Source organism: Phoxinus phoxinus, assembly GCF_949152265.1.
Source record: "Phoxinus phoxinus genome assembly, chromosome: 9".
Lineage (NCBI taxonomy): Eukaryota > Metazoa > Chordata > Actinopteri > Cypriniformes > Leuciscidae > Phoxinus > Phoxinus phoxinus.
The window spans coordinates 20,909,827-20,926,115 of NC_136884.1; the positions used below are offsets into that span (position 1 = coordinate 20,909,827).

Genomic DNA, 16,289 nt, shown 5'->3' on the forward strand with positions numbered 1-16,289 from the left:
TGATTGAACGCTGCTACTGTGCCTCTGACCTTTTAGTGTTTTTGAAAGAAAGTCAAAGGGGACGGTTGTGTCTGTCAGTTGGGTGTTATGATTATGAATTAAAGTTGAAGGACAGCAGTAGACTTCATCTGAATAAAACACATTGGAGAAATCGATGTCTGGAGGCCAGGGACCAGGATGTGTGGTGGAGAACACTGCAAACAGTCAAGATTAAATTCACCATATAAGATAAACAATGATCAAAATATACAGACCAACCAACTCGCATAAGGGCTTCTCACAAGTAACCCTGGGTTATCGTTTAAACTTTAACCCCGGGTAGGGGAACATTTCAGACTTGTCATTTAAAAGCAGGGTTAGAACTGATTTTTACCCGGGGTAAGCACTGCTTTTTGAGGTGTTAACAATGCAGTGCCAAACGTGTTTTTTGCTAGTTTCAGCTTGATGCAGTTATCATTATCCCATCCTGCGCCTCGTTCTTTAAAATGGCAAATGCATTTGTGTGCCCATGCTGCCCTAAATATGAGGTGTGTTCAGGCGCATTGTAGGCGCGTTGCTTTTGAGGAAACTGAAATAGACTGCACCGTTGACCAACAAAAACCTCAAAGTCAATGGCGCAGTATTTTTTTTGTTATTTAAAGGGCGTGTTAGTAATTAGTGCGCATATAGGCGGATCCACACCTCGCGTACACTTTGTCCCATAGATGGTCTACTTGCACGCTTTAACCTCACACACGAGCTGATCCGTTTCCTCTCTGGAGACATGTTTGGTTTTTCCGCTTGCAAATTCCGGCATGTAAATAGCGAATCCACCATGGCGTGAGCGCAACTGGCTATTAAAGGGAATGGGAGACAACACTTTTAGATCATGCGCCGGGAGTGCCGACCATTTTTCCTGTCGTTAAACTAGCAAAAATGGAGTCGGGCACGTCCTAAGCGCACTTGCGCTGTGCGCTTTAGACCATGTGCTTAGATCATTAAAATATTAAATCCAGACAAGACAGAGGTTCAAAAAACCGCCCACAAAACCTCTCATGGATGTCCTGCTACTTTATCCTCTACAGTAAAAGACCTGGGTGTGATACTAGACTGCAACATGTCTTTTAAAAATCATATTTCATATGTTACAAAAACTGCCTTTTTCCACCTTAGAAACATTGCTAAGCTACGTAATATGCTATCAGTTTCTGATGCAGAAAAGTTAGTTCATGCATTCATGACCTCGAGACTAGATTACTGTAATACTCTATTAGCTGGTTGTCCTGCATCCTCAATAAACAAGCTACAGTTAGTCCAAAATGCAGCCGCTAGAGTTCTTACCAGATCAAGAAAATATGATCATATAACACCGATCTTATCATCACTACATTGGTTACCTATAAAGTTCCGTATTAATTATAAGGTATTGTTACTGACTTATAAAGCCCTAAACGGCTTAGCTCCAGTCTATTTAACGGATCTTCTATCGCCATATAATCCATCGCGCTCTTTAAGATCACTAAATTCAAGGATTTTGGTTATACCTAGGATATCTAGGTCCACCAAAGGAGGGAGAGCATTTTCACATTTAGCTCCAAAACTCTGGAATAGCCTTCCTGATACTGTTCGTTGCTCAGACTTGCTCTCCCAGTTCAAAACTAGACTAAAGACTAGATCTCTTCAGCCAGGCATTCAAATATTTTTTTAATCTTACAGTTAAATCCGGCCTCTAGTTCATAACCGCCAGAGGAGAACTGGCCCCCGACTGAGCCTGGGTTCTCCCAAGGTTTTTTTTTTCTCCATTAGGTCACCTGATGGAGTTATAGGTCACCATTGGGTCACCTGATGGAGTTTTTCGTTTCCTTGCCACTGTTGCCTTTGGCTTGCTCAGTTGGGGATATTCAATTTAATTAATCAATGAATAATACTATTGATTAGCATTACCAAACATGGACGTTTTATTAGGGCCCAAGCCTTGAAAAGGCGAAGGCCCTATTGTTTTCCTTCGGATTATTCTTCTTTATTATTATTATTTATTATTATTATTATATTACTACCTTTTGGGCACTTTTGGGGGCCTTAACGTGCTCAAAAACTCTTGAAACTTTGCACAAATGTCAGAACCCGCGGCCATTAGAGCTGGACTGAAGCTGGTACCCGGGCGTGGCAGGAGGGCTCGACAGCGCCCCCTGGAACGCGGTCCGAAAACTTGGTCCATAAATCAAACACGCTTGCGTGGAATAATATGAAACTCGGTACACTTATAGATCTCATCGGTTCATATATCCTTCGTGCTCTGACTTTTTACCCCAGCCCAACAGGAAGTCGGCTATTTGGCGTAGTTTAAAAAACACATGCAATGGAATTTAAAATACTCCTCCTAGACGATTCAACCAATCACCACGAAACTCGGTGTGCATGAAGTCAAGACATGGAGGATGAAAAATTGCCAGGGGATTTTTGATATCTCGAACGCTTTGGCCGTGGCGAGGAAACAAATTTATGGCGAATATTGGAAACAGGAAGTGTGTTATAACATCCTCATACATTAATTGATCTTGATGAAACTTCAGCAGTGTGTTCGTTGTAAGAGGCCGATCACATGGATGTGACTATTGTGAGTCAAAGTTATAGCGCCACCAACTGGCAGCAGGAAGTGTGTCACTTTCAAAATGCTTTGAATTCACCCTCTTATTTTTACCCGATTTGCTTCAAACTTTATGTGTATAATGTAAACACACGGCAGATGTAGACATGTGAAAGAATTATTGATATCTTAAATACTGTTGCCATGGCAACGCTTTAAACTTTTATATTCTTTTTGGGTGCATTTGAGGCTCTTAACATGCTTCAAATTGCATGAAACTCAACATGCATATCAGATTTATTAGGTACTAGGCATGTGTGAAGTTTCAGAAACGGGCGCGGTGGAGGGGCTCAGTAGCGCCACCTTTAGTTAAAAATGGGGTATTAGTTTTACCTACAGTAACAAAAATCGGTAATTATATTTATCTCCCCGAGCCGGACAACTTTCTAATTTACAGTCATTAGCTCTGACCAACAGGAAGTCAGATATTTTGGTTTGAATGTGATTTGATGGGAATTTTGCCAGTCTCTCTCAGTGTCTGTGTGTGTGAGAGAGGAGGGGGGCTTTATTTTAACCCTTTCTCTGCTGTGTGTGACTTCTCGGGCACTTTTGGGGCCCTTAACGTGCTCGAAAACTCTTGAAACTTTGCACACAGGTCAGAACCTGCGGCCATCAGGGCTGGGCTGAAGCTGGTATCCGGGCGTGGCAGGGGAGCTCAACAGCGCCCCCTTGAACGTGGTCCGAAAAACTTGGTCCATATATCAAACACGTTTGCATGTAATAATATGAAACTCGGTACACATATAGATTTAATCGGGCCGAACAACTTTCGTGCTCTAAGTTTTACGCCAGTCCAACAGGAAGTCGGCTATTATGGGCTGTATGAAAATGCTTGCCCCTGGAATTTGATATACTCGTCCAAGAAAAATTATCCTATCGCCACCAAACTCGGTCAGCATGAAGTCAAGACATTGAGGACGCTAAATTGCGGACGGATTTTTGATATCTCGAACGGTTTGGCCGTGGCGAGGAAACGAAGTTATGGCGAGAAAAGAAAAACACAATGTGTTATAACGTCTTCATACATTTATTGATCTTGATGAAACTTCAGCAGTGTGTTTGTTGTAAGAGGGCGATCACATGGATGTGACTATTGTGAGTCAAAGTTATAGCGCCACCAACTGGCAGCAGGAAGTGTGTTACTTTCAAGATACTTTTGACTAAAGTGGGTGGGTTATTTTTACCTACAGTCACAAAACTCGGTCTGTATATTGTGCTTATCGATCCGGACAACTTTCTAATTTACAGTCATTAGCTCCAACCAACAGGAAGTCAGATATTTTGGTTTGAATGTGGTTTTGTCTCTCTCTGACAGAGTTCCCCCTGCCATTCTCTGTGTGTGTGTGTGTGTGTGTGGGGGGGGGCACACACACAGACAGCCCCCCCCTTTTCTGTGTGTGTTTGGAGGGGAGCAGAAAGACTCACACTGATGCAAGCTCTAAAGCAGACTTCTTCTCGACAGTCAAAGCGGGGTTACGTTATTGCCCGTCGTGCACAGGAACCCGAAAGGCAACGGGGTGGCGGCTTTTTATATATATATATATATATATATATATATATATATATATATATATATATATATATATATATATATATAAATAAATATAGCTGCAAGCAGCGATGGAGGGCCCAAGCCGGTGGCAGCGCCAGCCCGGTGCCTTTAGTGTAACTAAAGGCACCAGGGTGGCGGTGCCACCGGCTTGGGCCCGTAATCGCTGCTTGCAGCTATATTTATTTATATATATATATATATATATATATATATATATATATATATATATATATATATATATTTATTATTTTAATTTAATACTGTAAAGCTGCTTTGATACAATCTGTATTGTGAAAAGCGCTATACAAATATTCTTGACTTGACTTAAAAAAGGGCCCTTTTTATGTCCCCCTAATCACACACCTGATTCAACTCATCAGCTCATTAGTATAGTCTTCAAGACCTGAAATAGTTGTGTCAGATTAGAAAGACATCCAAAATGTGTACAGTTAGGGGTGCTCCAGGACCAGGGATGGGAGCCACTGCCTTTAAATTCACATGCTTTGGACAGTCACTGAAACAGCACGTGCTGTGTAAACATTAGTTTCAGTGTTTGAGGGGAAAAATGTCAAATGGTGATGGAAAACATGTTTCCAAACCATTTTTTTAATAGTACGGAGAGTCTATTCAGGAAAAGAATATATACTACAGTGGGCAATGTATAATATGAGAATGCACAATGCTAGAGTCTTTCTGTAAACAGGTTGCATGCTTGGTTTATCTAATCAGTGACACCGTAAATATGAAGGTTAACCCAGGGTTCAGGAATGTACAATGTGCCACGTCAGCTTGTGAATACCCAGGAATATTTGTTAATCCTAGGTAAATTATGAGCAGTGTAAAACGTGAAGCAAGATAACCCAGGATTCAGTTTACCTGGGGTTTAGAAAGACCCAGGGTTAACTATTTCAAGTGTGAAAAGCCCTATATAGTATCTCTAAATATCTACATACAGTACCTGTGGTCAGTGCTGTTGGTGTAGTGTAAGGCGGTATAACATTCGTGTGGTTGAGACTGCATGACAAGAACACAAAATGACAGTCGATTAAGTTACGCTAACAGTGACGCAACAGGCATGGCAAGTAATGTAATGTATCTGAATCAATGTGCACCAAACACATTGGTTTGTAGTGATGACATCAATGATGATGACATTCGTACCTGTTATTGAAGTCCATGTCTTCTTGTAATGTTAACAAATGGAGTGCAATAATACAAATGACACTGCAAAATAACAGGACAAAATAAAGTCACACGCATGTTTTGTGAAATATTGTGTCAAGATCAAGTAGAATTTAATTTGGTCTCAAACTGTCCTCAAGACCTTCATTTAAAGAAACATTCCTGGTTAAATACAACAGTGTTTGTTATTTGAGCTGTAAAAGTCTCTAAATTGTTATGTTGATGTGAGAATACGTTTCTAGACATACACAGTTTTTGGTCAGTGTTACATGTTGAGGGACCAATTTATTATTTTTTGTGGTAATCATCAGCTGAGCATTGATAAATTATATTTAACTGGGATTATTTATTTTACTTGTAAGTCCTGCACATAACATTCAGATATTATGTCCAAAGATATTATGGACACAAATTAAGAATTCGTTATTAATCTGTTCCTTCATTTTAGGTAAATCATAGCCACAATGTAACTACATTAAAATGAGGAGGGAATGAATTGGTACAACGTGGCCACAGACTAATTAAGGCACAAATTGTAACTAAAAGGGGTTATGACATAAGAAATCAATTTTCCTTTTGAAGATAAAAGGTATTTGTACCATTAAAACATCCTGAAAGTTTCATAGTCATTAAAATAATACAAAAAAATAACCACTTTAACTAATAGATATCGCCATACTTTCCCCAGTTGATTAAACAGTGCATTAAGACAATTGTTTTTAATCTTATGCTAATGAGACTTTATCTGATTAAATATACAAAAATCTGAACATTGCATGAAGCCAGGTCCTAAATTCTCGTTACCAAATTAGAGTTGAATGTTTTAACAGAGATATTTCTTGGAGATTTCTTGCATTTTTTTTATTATTACCCCATAAATCAGAAAAAAATAATGTTTTATATAGAATGCTACTACCCAAGTCGTTTTGAGAGAACTTTTAAAAAATATATGTCTTATTGAAATCTACAGTTGTAAATAGATAAAGTGCAATAAAATAAACAATTAAAAGTGTATTTGAATGTTTTCTTTCCACTAGTCTGAAAGATGACAAGTTATGGAAACCAAATAGCCCAAAATCTCAAAATTGACTAGTGCCTGTAAAATATATATATATATAAATAGAAGACATGTTTTTTTTTATTGTCTTGCCTTAATTAAACGTCGCCATTAATTGATAAGTCGTGGGAACAAATTCCTAATTTGTGTCCAAAATATCTTAAGGTGTGTATTTAAGAAGACCATCTCACCAAAGAGCCATGGTTGTTACGAGCATGATGATGCTAGCTTGGAATACTCTGTGTTGAAGACAGTGATGATATCTCCCACAGAAGTAGTTCTGGAAGAAAAATATAATATGCAGTCATATTTGTCACATTCATTGTAGAAAATTATAAGAAATTTGATTTTCACGTACTTTGCTAGACTGCACTGGCGGTGACTTTGGTAATGGAAGTTTTGAATTAGTAGTGTTTTTTTGTTGTGTTGATATGTTGATTTTCCTGTGACAGAAAAATTTCAATAGAACGACAGATTTAAGATGATTGCATGAGAGCACATACTGTACATCACAAATCACACATATTCACGAAAAACTGCAACAAATGTTAAGCAACAGTGCAAAGTACAAGTTTCCATTCAAACTGGAATATCACCAGTCAGCAATTATGGATTTTAAAAATATATACAGGTGAAACTCGAAAAAAAATTAATATCGTGCAAAAGTTCATTTATTTCCGTAATTCAACTTAAAAGGTGAAACTAATATATTATATAGACTCATTACGTGTTAGGGCTGTTAAACGATTAATCGCATCCAAAATAAAAGTTTGTTTACATAATAAATGTTTGTGTACTGTGTATAATTATTTTGTATATATAAATACACACACGTTCATGTATATATTTAAGAAAATTTGTTATTTATATAAAATTTGTCATTTATATATAATATAAATTATATATAAATCTATATACAGTATATACATGCAAATCTTTCTTAAATATATACAAGCATGTGTGTGTATTTAAATATATAAAATAATTATACACAGTACACACACATTATATAAACACAAACTTTTATTTTGGATGCGATTAATCGTGATTAATAGTTTTATTACATGTGATATTTCAAGCCTTTATTTGTTATAATTTTGATGATTATGGCTTACAGTTTATGAAAACCCTTAAATTCAAAATTAGAATATTGTGAAAAGGTTTTTATAGCTGTTTTTCAGGTTCGAAAACGCAAGGTGCACAGCAATGCCCCGTTCACACAGAATGAGCAGTGCACTGCATTTTTATGTTACTAGGCAACCACCGAAACAGCTGTCCTGTCAGTCAAGTAAACATCAAATCAGCCTTTTATTAACTTTATTTACTTTCTGTTAACATTGTGGTAGTTGCGGTTCGTGAAGTCGTTAAGCTCCTGGTTACCCGCGAGAGCACCACAACTTTATCCTCCATCACACTCTCCGGGCGTTCAAAGCAACTGTAGCTTTCATCACTACAACGGAAGGTCCGCCTCTCCATTCATTCTATTGGACAGTGGAAAAAAACATGATGACGTCGGGCGCATTTTCCGGTCGGAGTTGCTTTTTTTTCAACTGTAAAACGCGAGACGCCTGGGGGCGCATAAACTAGGGATGGCGAAAACTAAAAAAATTCTTGACCGACCACCGAGCCTCATTAGTCGGTTGAAACCGGTTAACCGATTAGTTTAAAATATGCTACGCTATTTGAAATAACAGCCATTTCGAGCCGCGCCTGCAATTTCACAACTCTGTCGCATCTCTCTGCCGCTCTGCCTCCCGCTCACACACACACACACACACGGCGCCGGCGCCGCCCTTCCACTCACGTCACTTTTTTAAAATCCCCAACAGCGTGAAACATGAGTCCCGCAAACGCGGAGCCGAGGAGCTTGTATGTAATCGGAGGACAAATGGCTCCTTAGTTTCGAAATGGTTTGGGTACAAGGTGATCGCGTTGAAAATAAAGGCGTTTGTCTAGCGTTAGAAGCTCATTTGAAACATTGCCGCGGCTCATTTCAGAAAATGACAGCTCCGAACCGAAGAGACGCCGCTTTAGTTTCAGGTAGTGCTAACAATAATAAAGAAAGATGATGATCATCATCACCTTATCTGTTACCACTGAAATGTATTTGTAATGTATTTTCATATTTAAGCACTGTATCACACAAGTTGCAACTTACGTTACATCGGTGTCATTCTGTTTGGTGAAATGGTCCCACACACTACTATTTTCTGCACGCTTCCTCCTGTCGTCTGCCCTCGAGTGTGTTAGCCTGTAGCCTTTATTTTCTACAAACCTTGTGAGCGCGAGAACCCAAACGGTGTGACCTCGCGCCGAATGTTTTTATTGGTTTATTAAGTACAAACGGGCGAGTTATGAAAGATTGAGTGAGAGGGATTTGTTCACTTCACACAAAAATATATTGGAATGAGATGCTAACTGTAGTATCGTTTAGTCCACTGTCTATAATAGACTAATTTAGAGATCACTTTTCTTTTTTTTTAACCGACTGCCGAAAACTTTGATCGGTTAAAGTTGATACGGTCAACCATCGGTCAAACGGTCATCGGTTAACATCCCTAGCATAAACAGTGCGCAGAACGCTCACTACCATAGTAAAACAATTTTAAAAAGGCGCCTCTCACTGTAAAAAACGCCTTTGGTGTGATCGGGGCCTTAAAGGGTTCACTGCCTGTGGCTCTAATTCCTGTAATGGCAGTGGCCATTTTGTGTTTGGGCCGCAAACTGCTCTTCAAGTCAAGTCAAGTCACCTTCATTTATATAGCGCTTTTAACAGTATGGATTGTTTCAAAGCAGCTTTACAGTGATAATAGAAATTAGCATAACAGTGAAGTTGCGAAAATCATCTTCAGCCCAGGTGTCCGTTCCAGAGCCCGTTCCAGTCCACTACAGAACTACAGAACCCACTTCAGCCGGGGAGAATTCCTGCAGCTGTTTTGACTTTACACATTTTATAAACTCTTCACAAGTTCTCAGCTGGTCAAAATACCATCATACGTGCGCACATACAGCAAGCGCATTTAGCCTAGAACACAGCATTGGTTTGGATGTTTGTTTAAGATCTGTTGCACAACACTTTTTTTTAAATTTAGGTTCAGTTTTTAAAAAATGACAGTGTGAACGCTAAGAGAACCAGCGTTACATGTATTGTTTTCTTTTTTTGGTCCAGAATAAAACAACCAAGAGAACTGAACTACAAGTGTGAACACGCCCTTAGATAATGTGTCGAATCCAGGAAACACTAAAGCATGGACCTCCATGTGTATTGAGAAAAAGGGAAATAAACTTGGGGAAAGAGCATCGGAAAGAGAGAAATACTGTGTGGAGAAATTCCATACCCTTTAGCAGGAGGGCCACTGTTGGAGCGGATGCTACCTAGCGTCTTCAATTTGGCCAGGCGAGTGTTCAAAACCTCAAGCTCTTGAATACGAGTCTCAAAGTTATCAGTGAGTTTACACAGCTGCTTCACAGCACCCACGTTCTCCATAAAAATCTGCTCCTTTAAGACATACCGACCAAAATTATTTTACATAATGTCCATGTCTAGAAATATTTAGTACAATTAATAACATATATCTGACAGACTCACTTTGTCCACCATAAGAAAATTATCGATCTTCTCCCCGTTTATGCAAGTGACATCACCCATCTCTCTCACAGCCGAAGGCAGGAGTTCTCGGACTTCTTGCGCTATGATTCCTAATCAAAGCGAGATGGATGATGGTGAGTGTCTGTCTTCAAAACATAGTTTTATATATAGTGCAGTGTATACATTAATTTAGGTTGTACCTGTTTCATGATGCTGGTCAATTCCCATCCTTGAGGCAAACTCCGGTTTATAATCATACTCCACAATTCTCATCTGAGCTATCCTCTTTAGCTGCTCTGTTGAGTCCACCTACAACATCGCAAGGCACAAGATATAATTCCTTTCACATTATACTGTCTTTACTAGTAAATTACCATTTAGAGATCATGTGTTAACAGGACCTTTTCAAAAATAGTGGTTGAAAAGTTGTAACATTACCAGTAAATTACTGGTATAATGATATATGTGAACAAATAATAGGATTGCCAGTATGAGCATGTACCAGGTCTGAACACACTGATGTAAGAAGAAGGCTTTTAAGCTAATTTAATGCTTGAGGTGTTTATCACTGCTTTTCTATGTAAATGTGCTAGATTCATCAGCGCTGCTTCTCTGTAATTACTATTAAGTTCTACAGTAACTGCAGTATTATAGTACTACTAAGCTGATTTAATGGGTTTAATGTGTGAAAGGGGCTAATGTGTTACTACTTATAAGCACCCAGTTAGATCTGCTAATATCATGTCTCAAATGTGTATCAATGTGTATCAAGGGATCAAGGGGTCTCTGATCAGATCTCTCCAGACTGAGGTTAATACCAGATCAAATCACTTTTGGGAGGCAATCCATTTGAAAACAAAAAAGCCATTAAAGGAACACTCAACTTTTTTTTGGAAATAGGCTCATTTTCCAAATCCCCTAGAGATAAACAGTTGAGTTTTACCGTTTTCGAATCCATTCAGCCGATCTCCAGGTCTGACGGTAGCACTTTTAGCATAGCTTAGCATAGATCATTGAATCTGATTAGACCGTTAGCATCTCTCTCAATAAAATGACCAAAGAGTTTTGATATTTTTCCTATTTAAAACTTGACTCTTCTGTAGTTACATCGTCAGAAAATGAAAAGTTGCGATTTTTTTAGGCCAATATGACTAGAAACTATACACAACATAGCACAGTTCCTTGATTATTACGCAGGAATGAGAGTATAGTTCCTAGTCATATTGGCATTGAAAATCGTAACTTTTCATTTTCTGTCGGTCTCAGTACACGATGTAACTACAGAAGAGTCGAGTTATAGGAAAAATATCGAAACTCTTTGGTCATTTTTTTGAGAGATAATGCTACCGCCAGACCCAGAGATCGGCTAAATGGATTCGAAAACGGTAAAACTCAACTGTTTAACTCTAGGGGAGTTGGAAAATGAGCCTATTTCCAAAAAAGTGGAGTGTTCCTTTAACACTGCTGTCTTAACCTTAATTGAAGGTCATCTTGTTTAGTTTGTCTTTGTAATAACTATCAGAGAGACACACTCACTTCCTGAATGTTTTGTTTGGCCCTTCTGTCTGAGGGATGCATGACGTTGCCCATTATCTTGGCGTTCCCACAAACAACCAAAGCCTCATCGGGGCTGTCTGTGTTGATGCCAATCCTCCCGTGACACACCACAGACTCTGGGATCTGTCCTCTTTGCCAGAGCACGTCACTATCATTCTCAAACTGACCTGGATTGGAAGCCTATAGATGGAGAGATGATAAAAGTTTGAGAACACTTTCATACACCGTCAAGACACATTGGGTGCATCTCATTCAGCTCCGTAGCTTCCTAAGTTGTGAATCAGTATATCATGTACACAAATTCAGGCACTGGTAAGGACAGTAAGGACCCTGACTCACTACAAATTGGGACATTGATGACTCTATTTCCGGCGACATGACAATTAAAGTATATTATGATTAATACTTTGCTTGTTATATATATGTGCAACATTATAAATAAATTATGTTAGCTAGACTGTCTGTCTAGCGATGTATTTTTATGCTGAAATATAATTAAATAATAGTTTGTGTTTTTTTTTTTAAACATCTATCGCGTTTCACTATGCGTAGTGAGTTGGCCCTCGTGATTTATGTTCTGTGCTTCCGAACTTCAGTTAATGAAACATAGTGAGCATCGATGCTTACTGGTGTTCACGGTGCATTGTGGGACTTTTTAGGGAGCCAACCTTTCAACTGGTAGAATTTTGCAATTGAGACAGCCCTTAAAATAGCAGACTCCCTTATCAGTGGCCCAGCTACTAAACTAGGGAGCTGATTGAGATGCACCCACTGTCAAAGCCAACGGAAGGCTTCCACCACCAGTGTTGGGGAAGTTACTTTTAAAAAGTAGTGTTTGCTCATTACTCGTTACTTCTTAAAAAAAGTAATCCGTTACTTTACTTAGTTACCCCCTTTGGAAAGTAAAGTTTTACATTACTCGTTACTCGTTACTTTTATTGGCAGAACCCAATATCTGTTCCTAAATGTGTAGGCCTACATAAAGTTATACTATGAACCAGTGGCGATTTCTTTAAGACTGCAAGGGAAGCTCGGCTTCCCCTATAATGTCCACAATTAATGGTCAAATATATGTACTATTTTGTTAACATTTTATTGACTAAAAATGCTTTAGAACGCGTTCATCTCGAAGACGAGTTCGTTCAGAATCAGCTGCTGGTCAGCTGACTCGATTTCCTTCTCATTAATTCCCGTGGCGTCACAGTGCATTTCCCTGTTGAAGCCGAGTGTCCATTGACTTCAATGGGGCTGCTTTGAACAGTTTTTTTCAGTGCTCCGAAACTAGACGGTCATTGGATAAATGCTGCGATTATGTCCCGCCCACGGACGCTCAGCGTCTCTGGGGGGAATGGAGAAGTGGGCGGGCCCGGACTCCGGGCGTCTGCGTGGTGATGGAGGGTCTGTCATCTCCTTTTGATTGACAGAATTTCTGCCAATAGCTGAAGCTATTCGAGCTCAGTGAAAAGTAAACCGAAAAAATGCTTTTCTCACGCAGGGAAAAATCGCGAAGCAAAGAGGACACTGACACTGACAGACAACAAAGAGAAGGTTACTTTTGATAAGCAAATTCTCAGCTCTCCGATTCTGTAATTTGTATTACGAAATTCAAACAATAAATATCGCTTTAGCACTTGTAAATGTGACGTGACAGATCATCTCTCACTCTTTACAACCAGTAAATAATAAATAAACACGAACCAGCATGTTGAAAGATCCAGTACAACTTACCAAAATGTATATGCCTCATACTTAATATCGAGCAATCAGTGTTTTTCAACGCGGAAAGAGGTCAATAACACAGCTGGAGAAAAATGTCACAACGTTTAGGTTTAACGTACATTATCTCAGGATCAAGAAAGCCATTTAATAACCATTGCACGTTAGTTGGCTAGAAAAATTAGCTACAGAGAGGAGTATTTTGCTAAATATGTGCACTGTATGACATATTTATATTATATTTGTATTATATTTAATTTGAGTTGTTATTTAACCTTTAATAATAATACCAGCTGACAGGGCTCTCTGTATGTTTACAGCATTAGATGAGATTTTTTTTCTTGAAAAAAAAATGAATGTAGGTTAGGCTACCTAATATTTATCCAAATGAATCGATATTGAATCAAGATCCGAATAAAATCAAAAGAATAAAATTGAATTGAAATGAAATCGTGTGTCAAGCAATAAATAAAATCAGTAGTCTACAGTCATTGTACCATGTAAACATTGTAACATGTTTTTACTAAACTTAATAAAATTCTGTTTAATTACCTAATGTTTTGACAATCACGATACACATATTTTGATGGAAGTTTTGGACCATTTTTATGATGTAGGCTGAAAATGAGCTTCCCCTCTTTGAAAGACCAGCAGCCGCCACTGCTATGAACTCTACCTATTGAAAAACTAGAGGGAAAAAAAAACTAGAAAAAAAGAGAGATTTTGAAATATAATTTTTTATTTATTTATTTTTTTACATTTGAAAAACCTGTATAAAGTAAACACCAAAGAACAATATTAACTATTGAGCGGTGGTGACGCGTTCATGAAAAATGTCACAAAGAACCGGAAAAGTTATTGGTTATGGATATGTCAAATATAGCAAGGAGATATTTCAATTGTTTATTAATAAACAAGTGTTTTCTGTCAGTGTCAGCTGCAAAGATGAAGTTGACGATGCTGACTCGCGATCTTAGTAGTAGTGAACGCGCCAGAGAGAAATGCACATTTCATACGGATTACATGAGGAGAGAGTAGTCTGTTTTCTTTCGTTTTGAATAGTTTTGTTTAAAAGTACACATTTCAAGCTTTCTATATATTTCTCAGGTATTTGAGGCAAGTAGCTTATATGCTGAGAGTTTGGGTACATTTATGAGACGAGCTCCAGTTCACGAGCCGGCGCGGAACTCCTGAGAAGTCCTGATTATATTGCCTGCTATATTTACTTCTTATTTATTAATTCCAGGCAATTGGTTGATGAAACATTGATTAAAATTAAGATACAATTAATACAAAACGAAATTCACTTTAAAGAAAGGCTTTCTACAAAAACAAACTTAATGAAGTGGTCAAAATCATGTCTGCCCACTCCATTTGTCTCCCGATTGTGCATCTTATCTTACTCATGCTTTTCACTTTTCATATAATCAACATAGATGAAATAAAACAAATAATTATTTAATTAATCGTTTCTTTAATGACTTGGCAACAACTAGGCCTATTAGCCTACAGTACAGAGAAATTTTATGTCGGAGCGGGATTTGAGTGAACGCCATCTTACCCGTGAGCATGTGGGTGGAGAGGTACGGTTTTCAAAAAATCATCGAATGTTATTTAGCTTGATACGCAAAATGAAATTTCTTGATTTTGCTTAATATTTGGTGTTTTAAATGCCAACCCTTTTTCATCCGGTGGGTATTACTTTTGGTTTGCGCAGTGTAATTCACAGAATGGACTGCTCTGCTACCAGCCTCTGTCACGTACCGTGCAGAGCTTGTGACTATAGCAAGCGTGCAGCTGAGAAGACAGTGTCGTTGTCAATTCTGTCCCTGGGAAAAGTAACGTTGTGGCGAATTGAAAAAGTAACTACGTTTCGTTACCAAATTTTCAGTAGTTGCGCGTTACACTACTTTTTACTCGAAAAAGTAGTTACGTTGCTGTAAAACACGTTACACACAAAACTGTCCACCACTAAAGCAGCAATCTTTGAGGATAATGTGTGAAAATCTGGAGTTCATAGCGGGCTATGTTTGTGCTATACCGTTTATGTCAGTAAAGTAGTTATTTTTCTTCTGGATACGCAAAAGTTTTGACCACAACTCTGTGGAAGTATATGTGGAGATTTATTGCTAGATACAAAATTTAGTTGCCTTTTAATTCTTAAGGACTGCAATCCAGCCCAGGGTTATGGTACAACAGCAGGAACACTTACCCTGACGATGATTTTTTCAGAAACTTTAGCAACTAGCAGGAAACTGTCTTCTTTCACAGTAGCATACAGACCAACCGCCATCATAAAGTACCTATCAAGGCAAGGCAAGTTTATTTGTATAGCACACAACTACAACTATAAACTATGGAAATTCAAAGTGCTTTACAGAAAGGAATGAAAATAATCTCAAAATAAAAGCAAGGAAAACTAAAACAGTTATAAAAGAAATATATTATACAAACACTGGTGTATCATATTTTTCACAACTCCCAGTTTTACTCTGAGATTTTCCCATGGTGATTACACTGTCTGTGGTGTTCTTTTGGCGTGCCTAAGCTATTGGAGGTCTTCGATGGACCAGATTTTCCCTTAAAATCGGACAAGAGAAGCTCTAGGACTGACTCACGGGGTAACCTCGGGTTCACTGCCCCATCAGTCCCAAAAACCCATTTGTTCAGAAGCTCTAGGAATGGAATCAATCCAGTCCGCTCCCCACAGAACCTTGAGTTTAATTACACGTCAAACTCACTACTCCACCACAGACCCAGGTCATCAGCATGGTTTCATCTCTCAAGTTCTCCAAATAAGTAATTTATGTTTGTCTCTTACCAATTCTCAGTGCCATTTGAGTTCAGTTAAGCAATCAGTCGATACAGTTATAAAAATAATTCAAAGAGTAATATGATTATACATAAATAAACTTCTAACATACAGCATAAACCTTAATAGAACAAAACATAAATCAAGCATAAACAGTAACAGAGTACAGCTAGTTATAATTAAATGGTCAAATCTGTA

At 38.3% G+C, this 16,289-nt stretch overlaps 1 protein-coding gene across 3 annotated transcripts in view; it reads right to left on the reverse strand.

Annotated features, from left to right (window-relative positions):
* Positions 1 to 16,289, reverse strand: part of myrfl (myelin regulatory factor like) — a 62,432-nt gene that overhangs the window by 3,380 nt on the left and 42,763 nt on the right. For all 3 annotated transcript variants that reach the window (XM_079624043.1, XM_079624042.1, XM_079624044.1), the window contains 10 exons: positions 15,492 to 15,582; positions 11,543 to 11,743; positions 10,207 to 10,315; positions 10,007 to 10,116; positions 9,756 to 9,916; positions 6,776 to 6,860; positions 6,609 to 6,697; positions 5,340 to 5,402; positions 5,137 to 5,192; positions 30 to 194 (listed from right to left, as the gene is read on the reverse strand). In XM_079624043.1, coding sequence (XP_079480169.1) covers positions 30 to 194; positions 5,137 to 5,192; positions 5,340 to 5,402; positions 6,609 to 6,697; positions 6,776 to 6,860; positions 9,756 to 9,916; positions 10,007 to 10,116; positions 10,207 to 10,315; positions 11,543 to 11,743; positions 15,492 to 15,582 — 1,130 coding nt within the window. The remainder of the gene's footprint in view (positions 1 to 29; positions 195 to 5,136; positions 5,193 to 5,339; positions 5,403 to 6,608; positions 6,698 to 6,775; positions 6,861 to 9,755; positions 9,917 to 10,006; positions 10,117 to 10,206; positions 10,316 to 11,542; positions 11,744 to 15,491; positions 15,583 to 16,289) is intronic.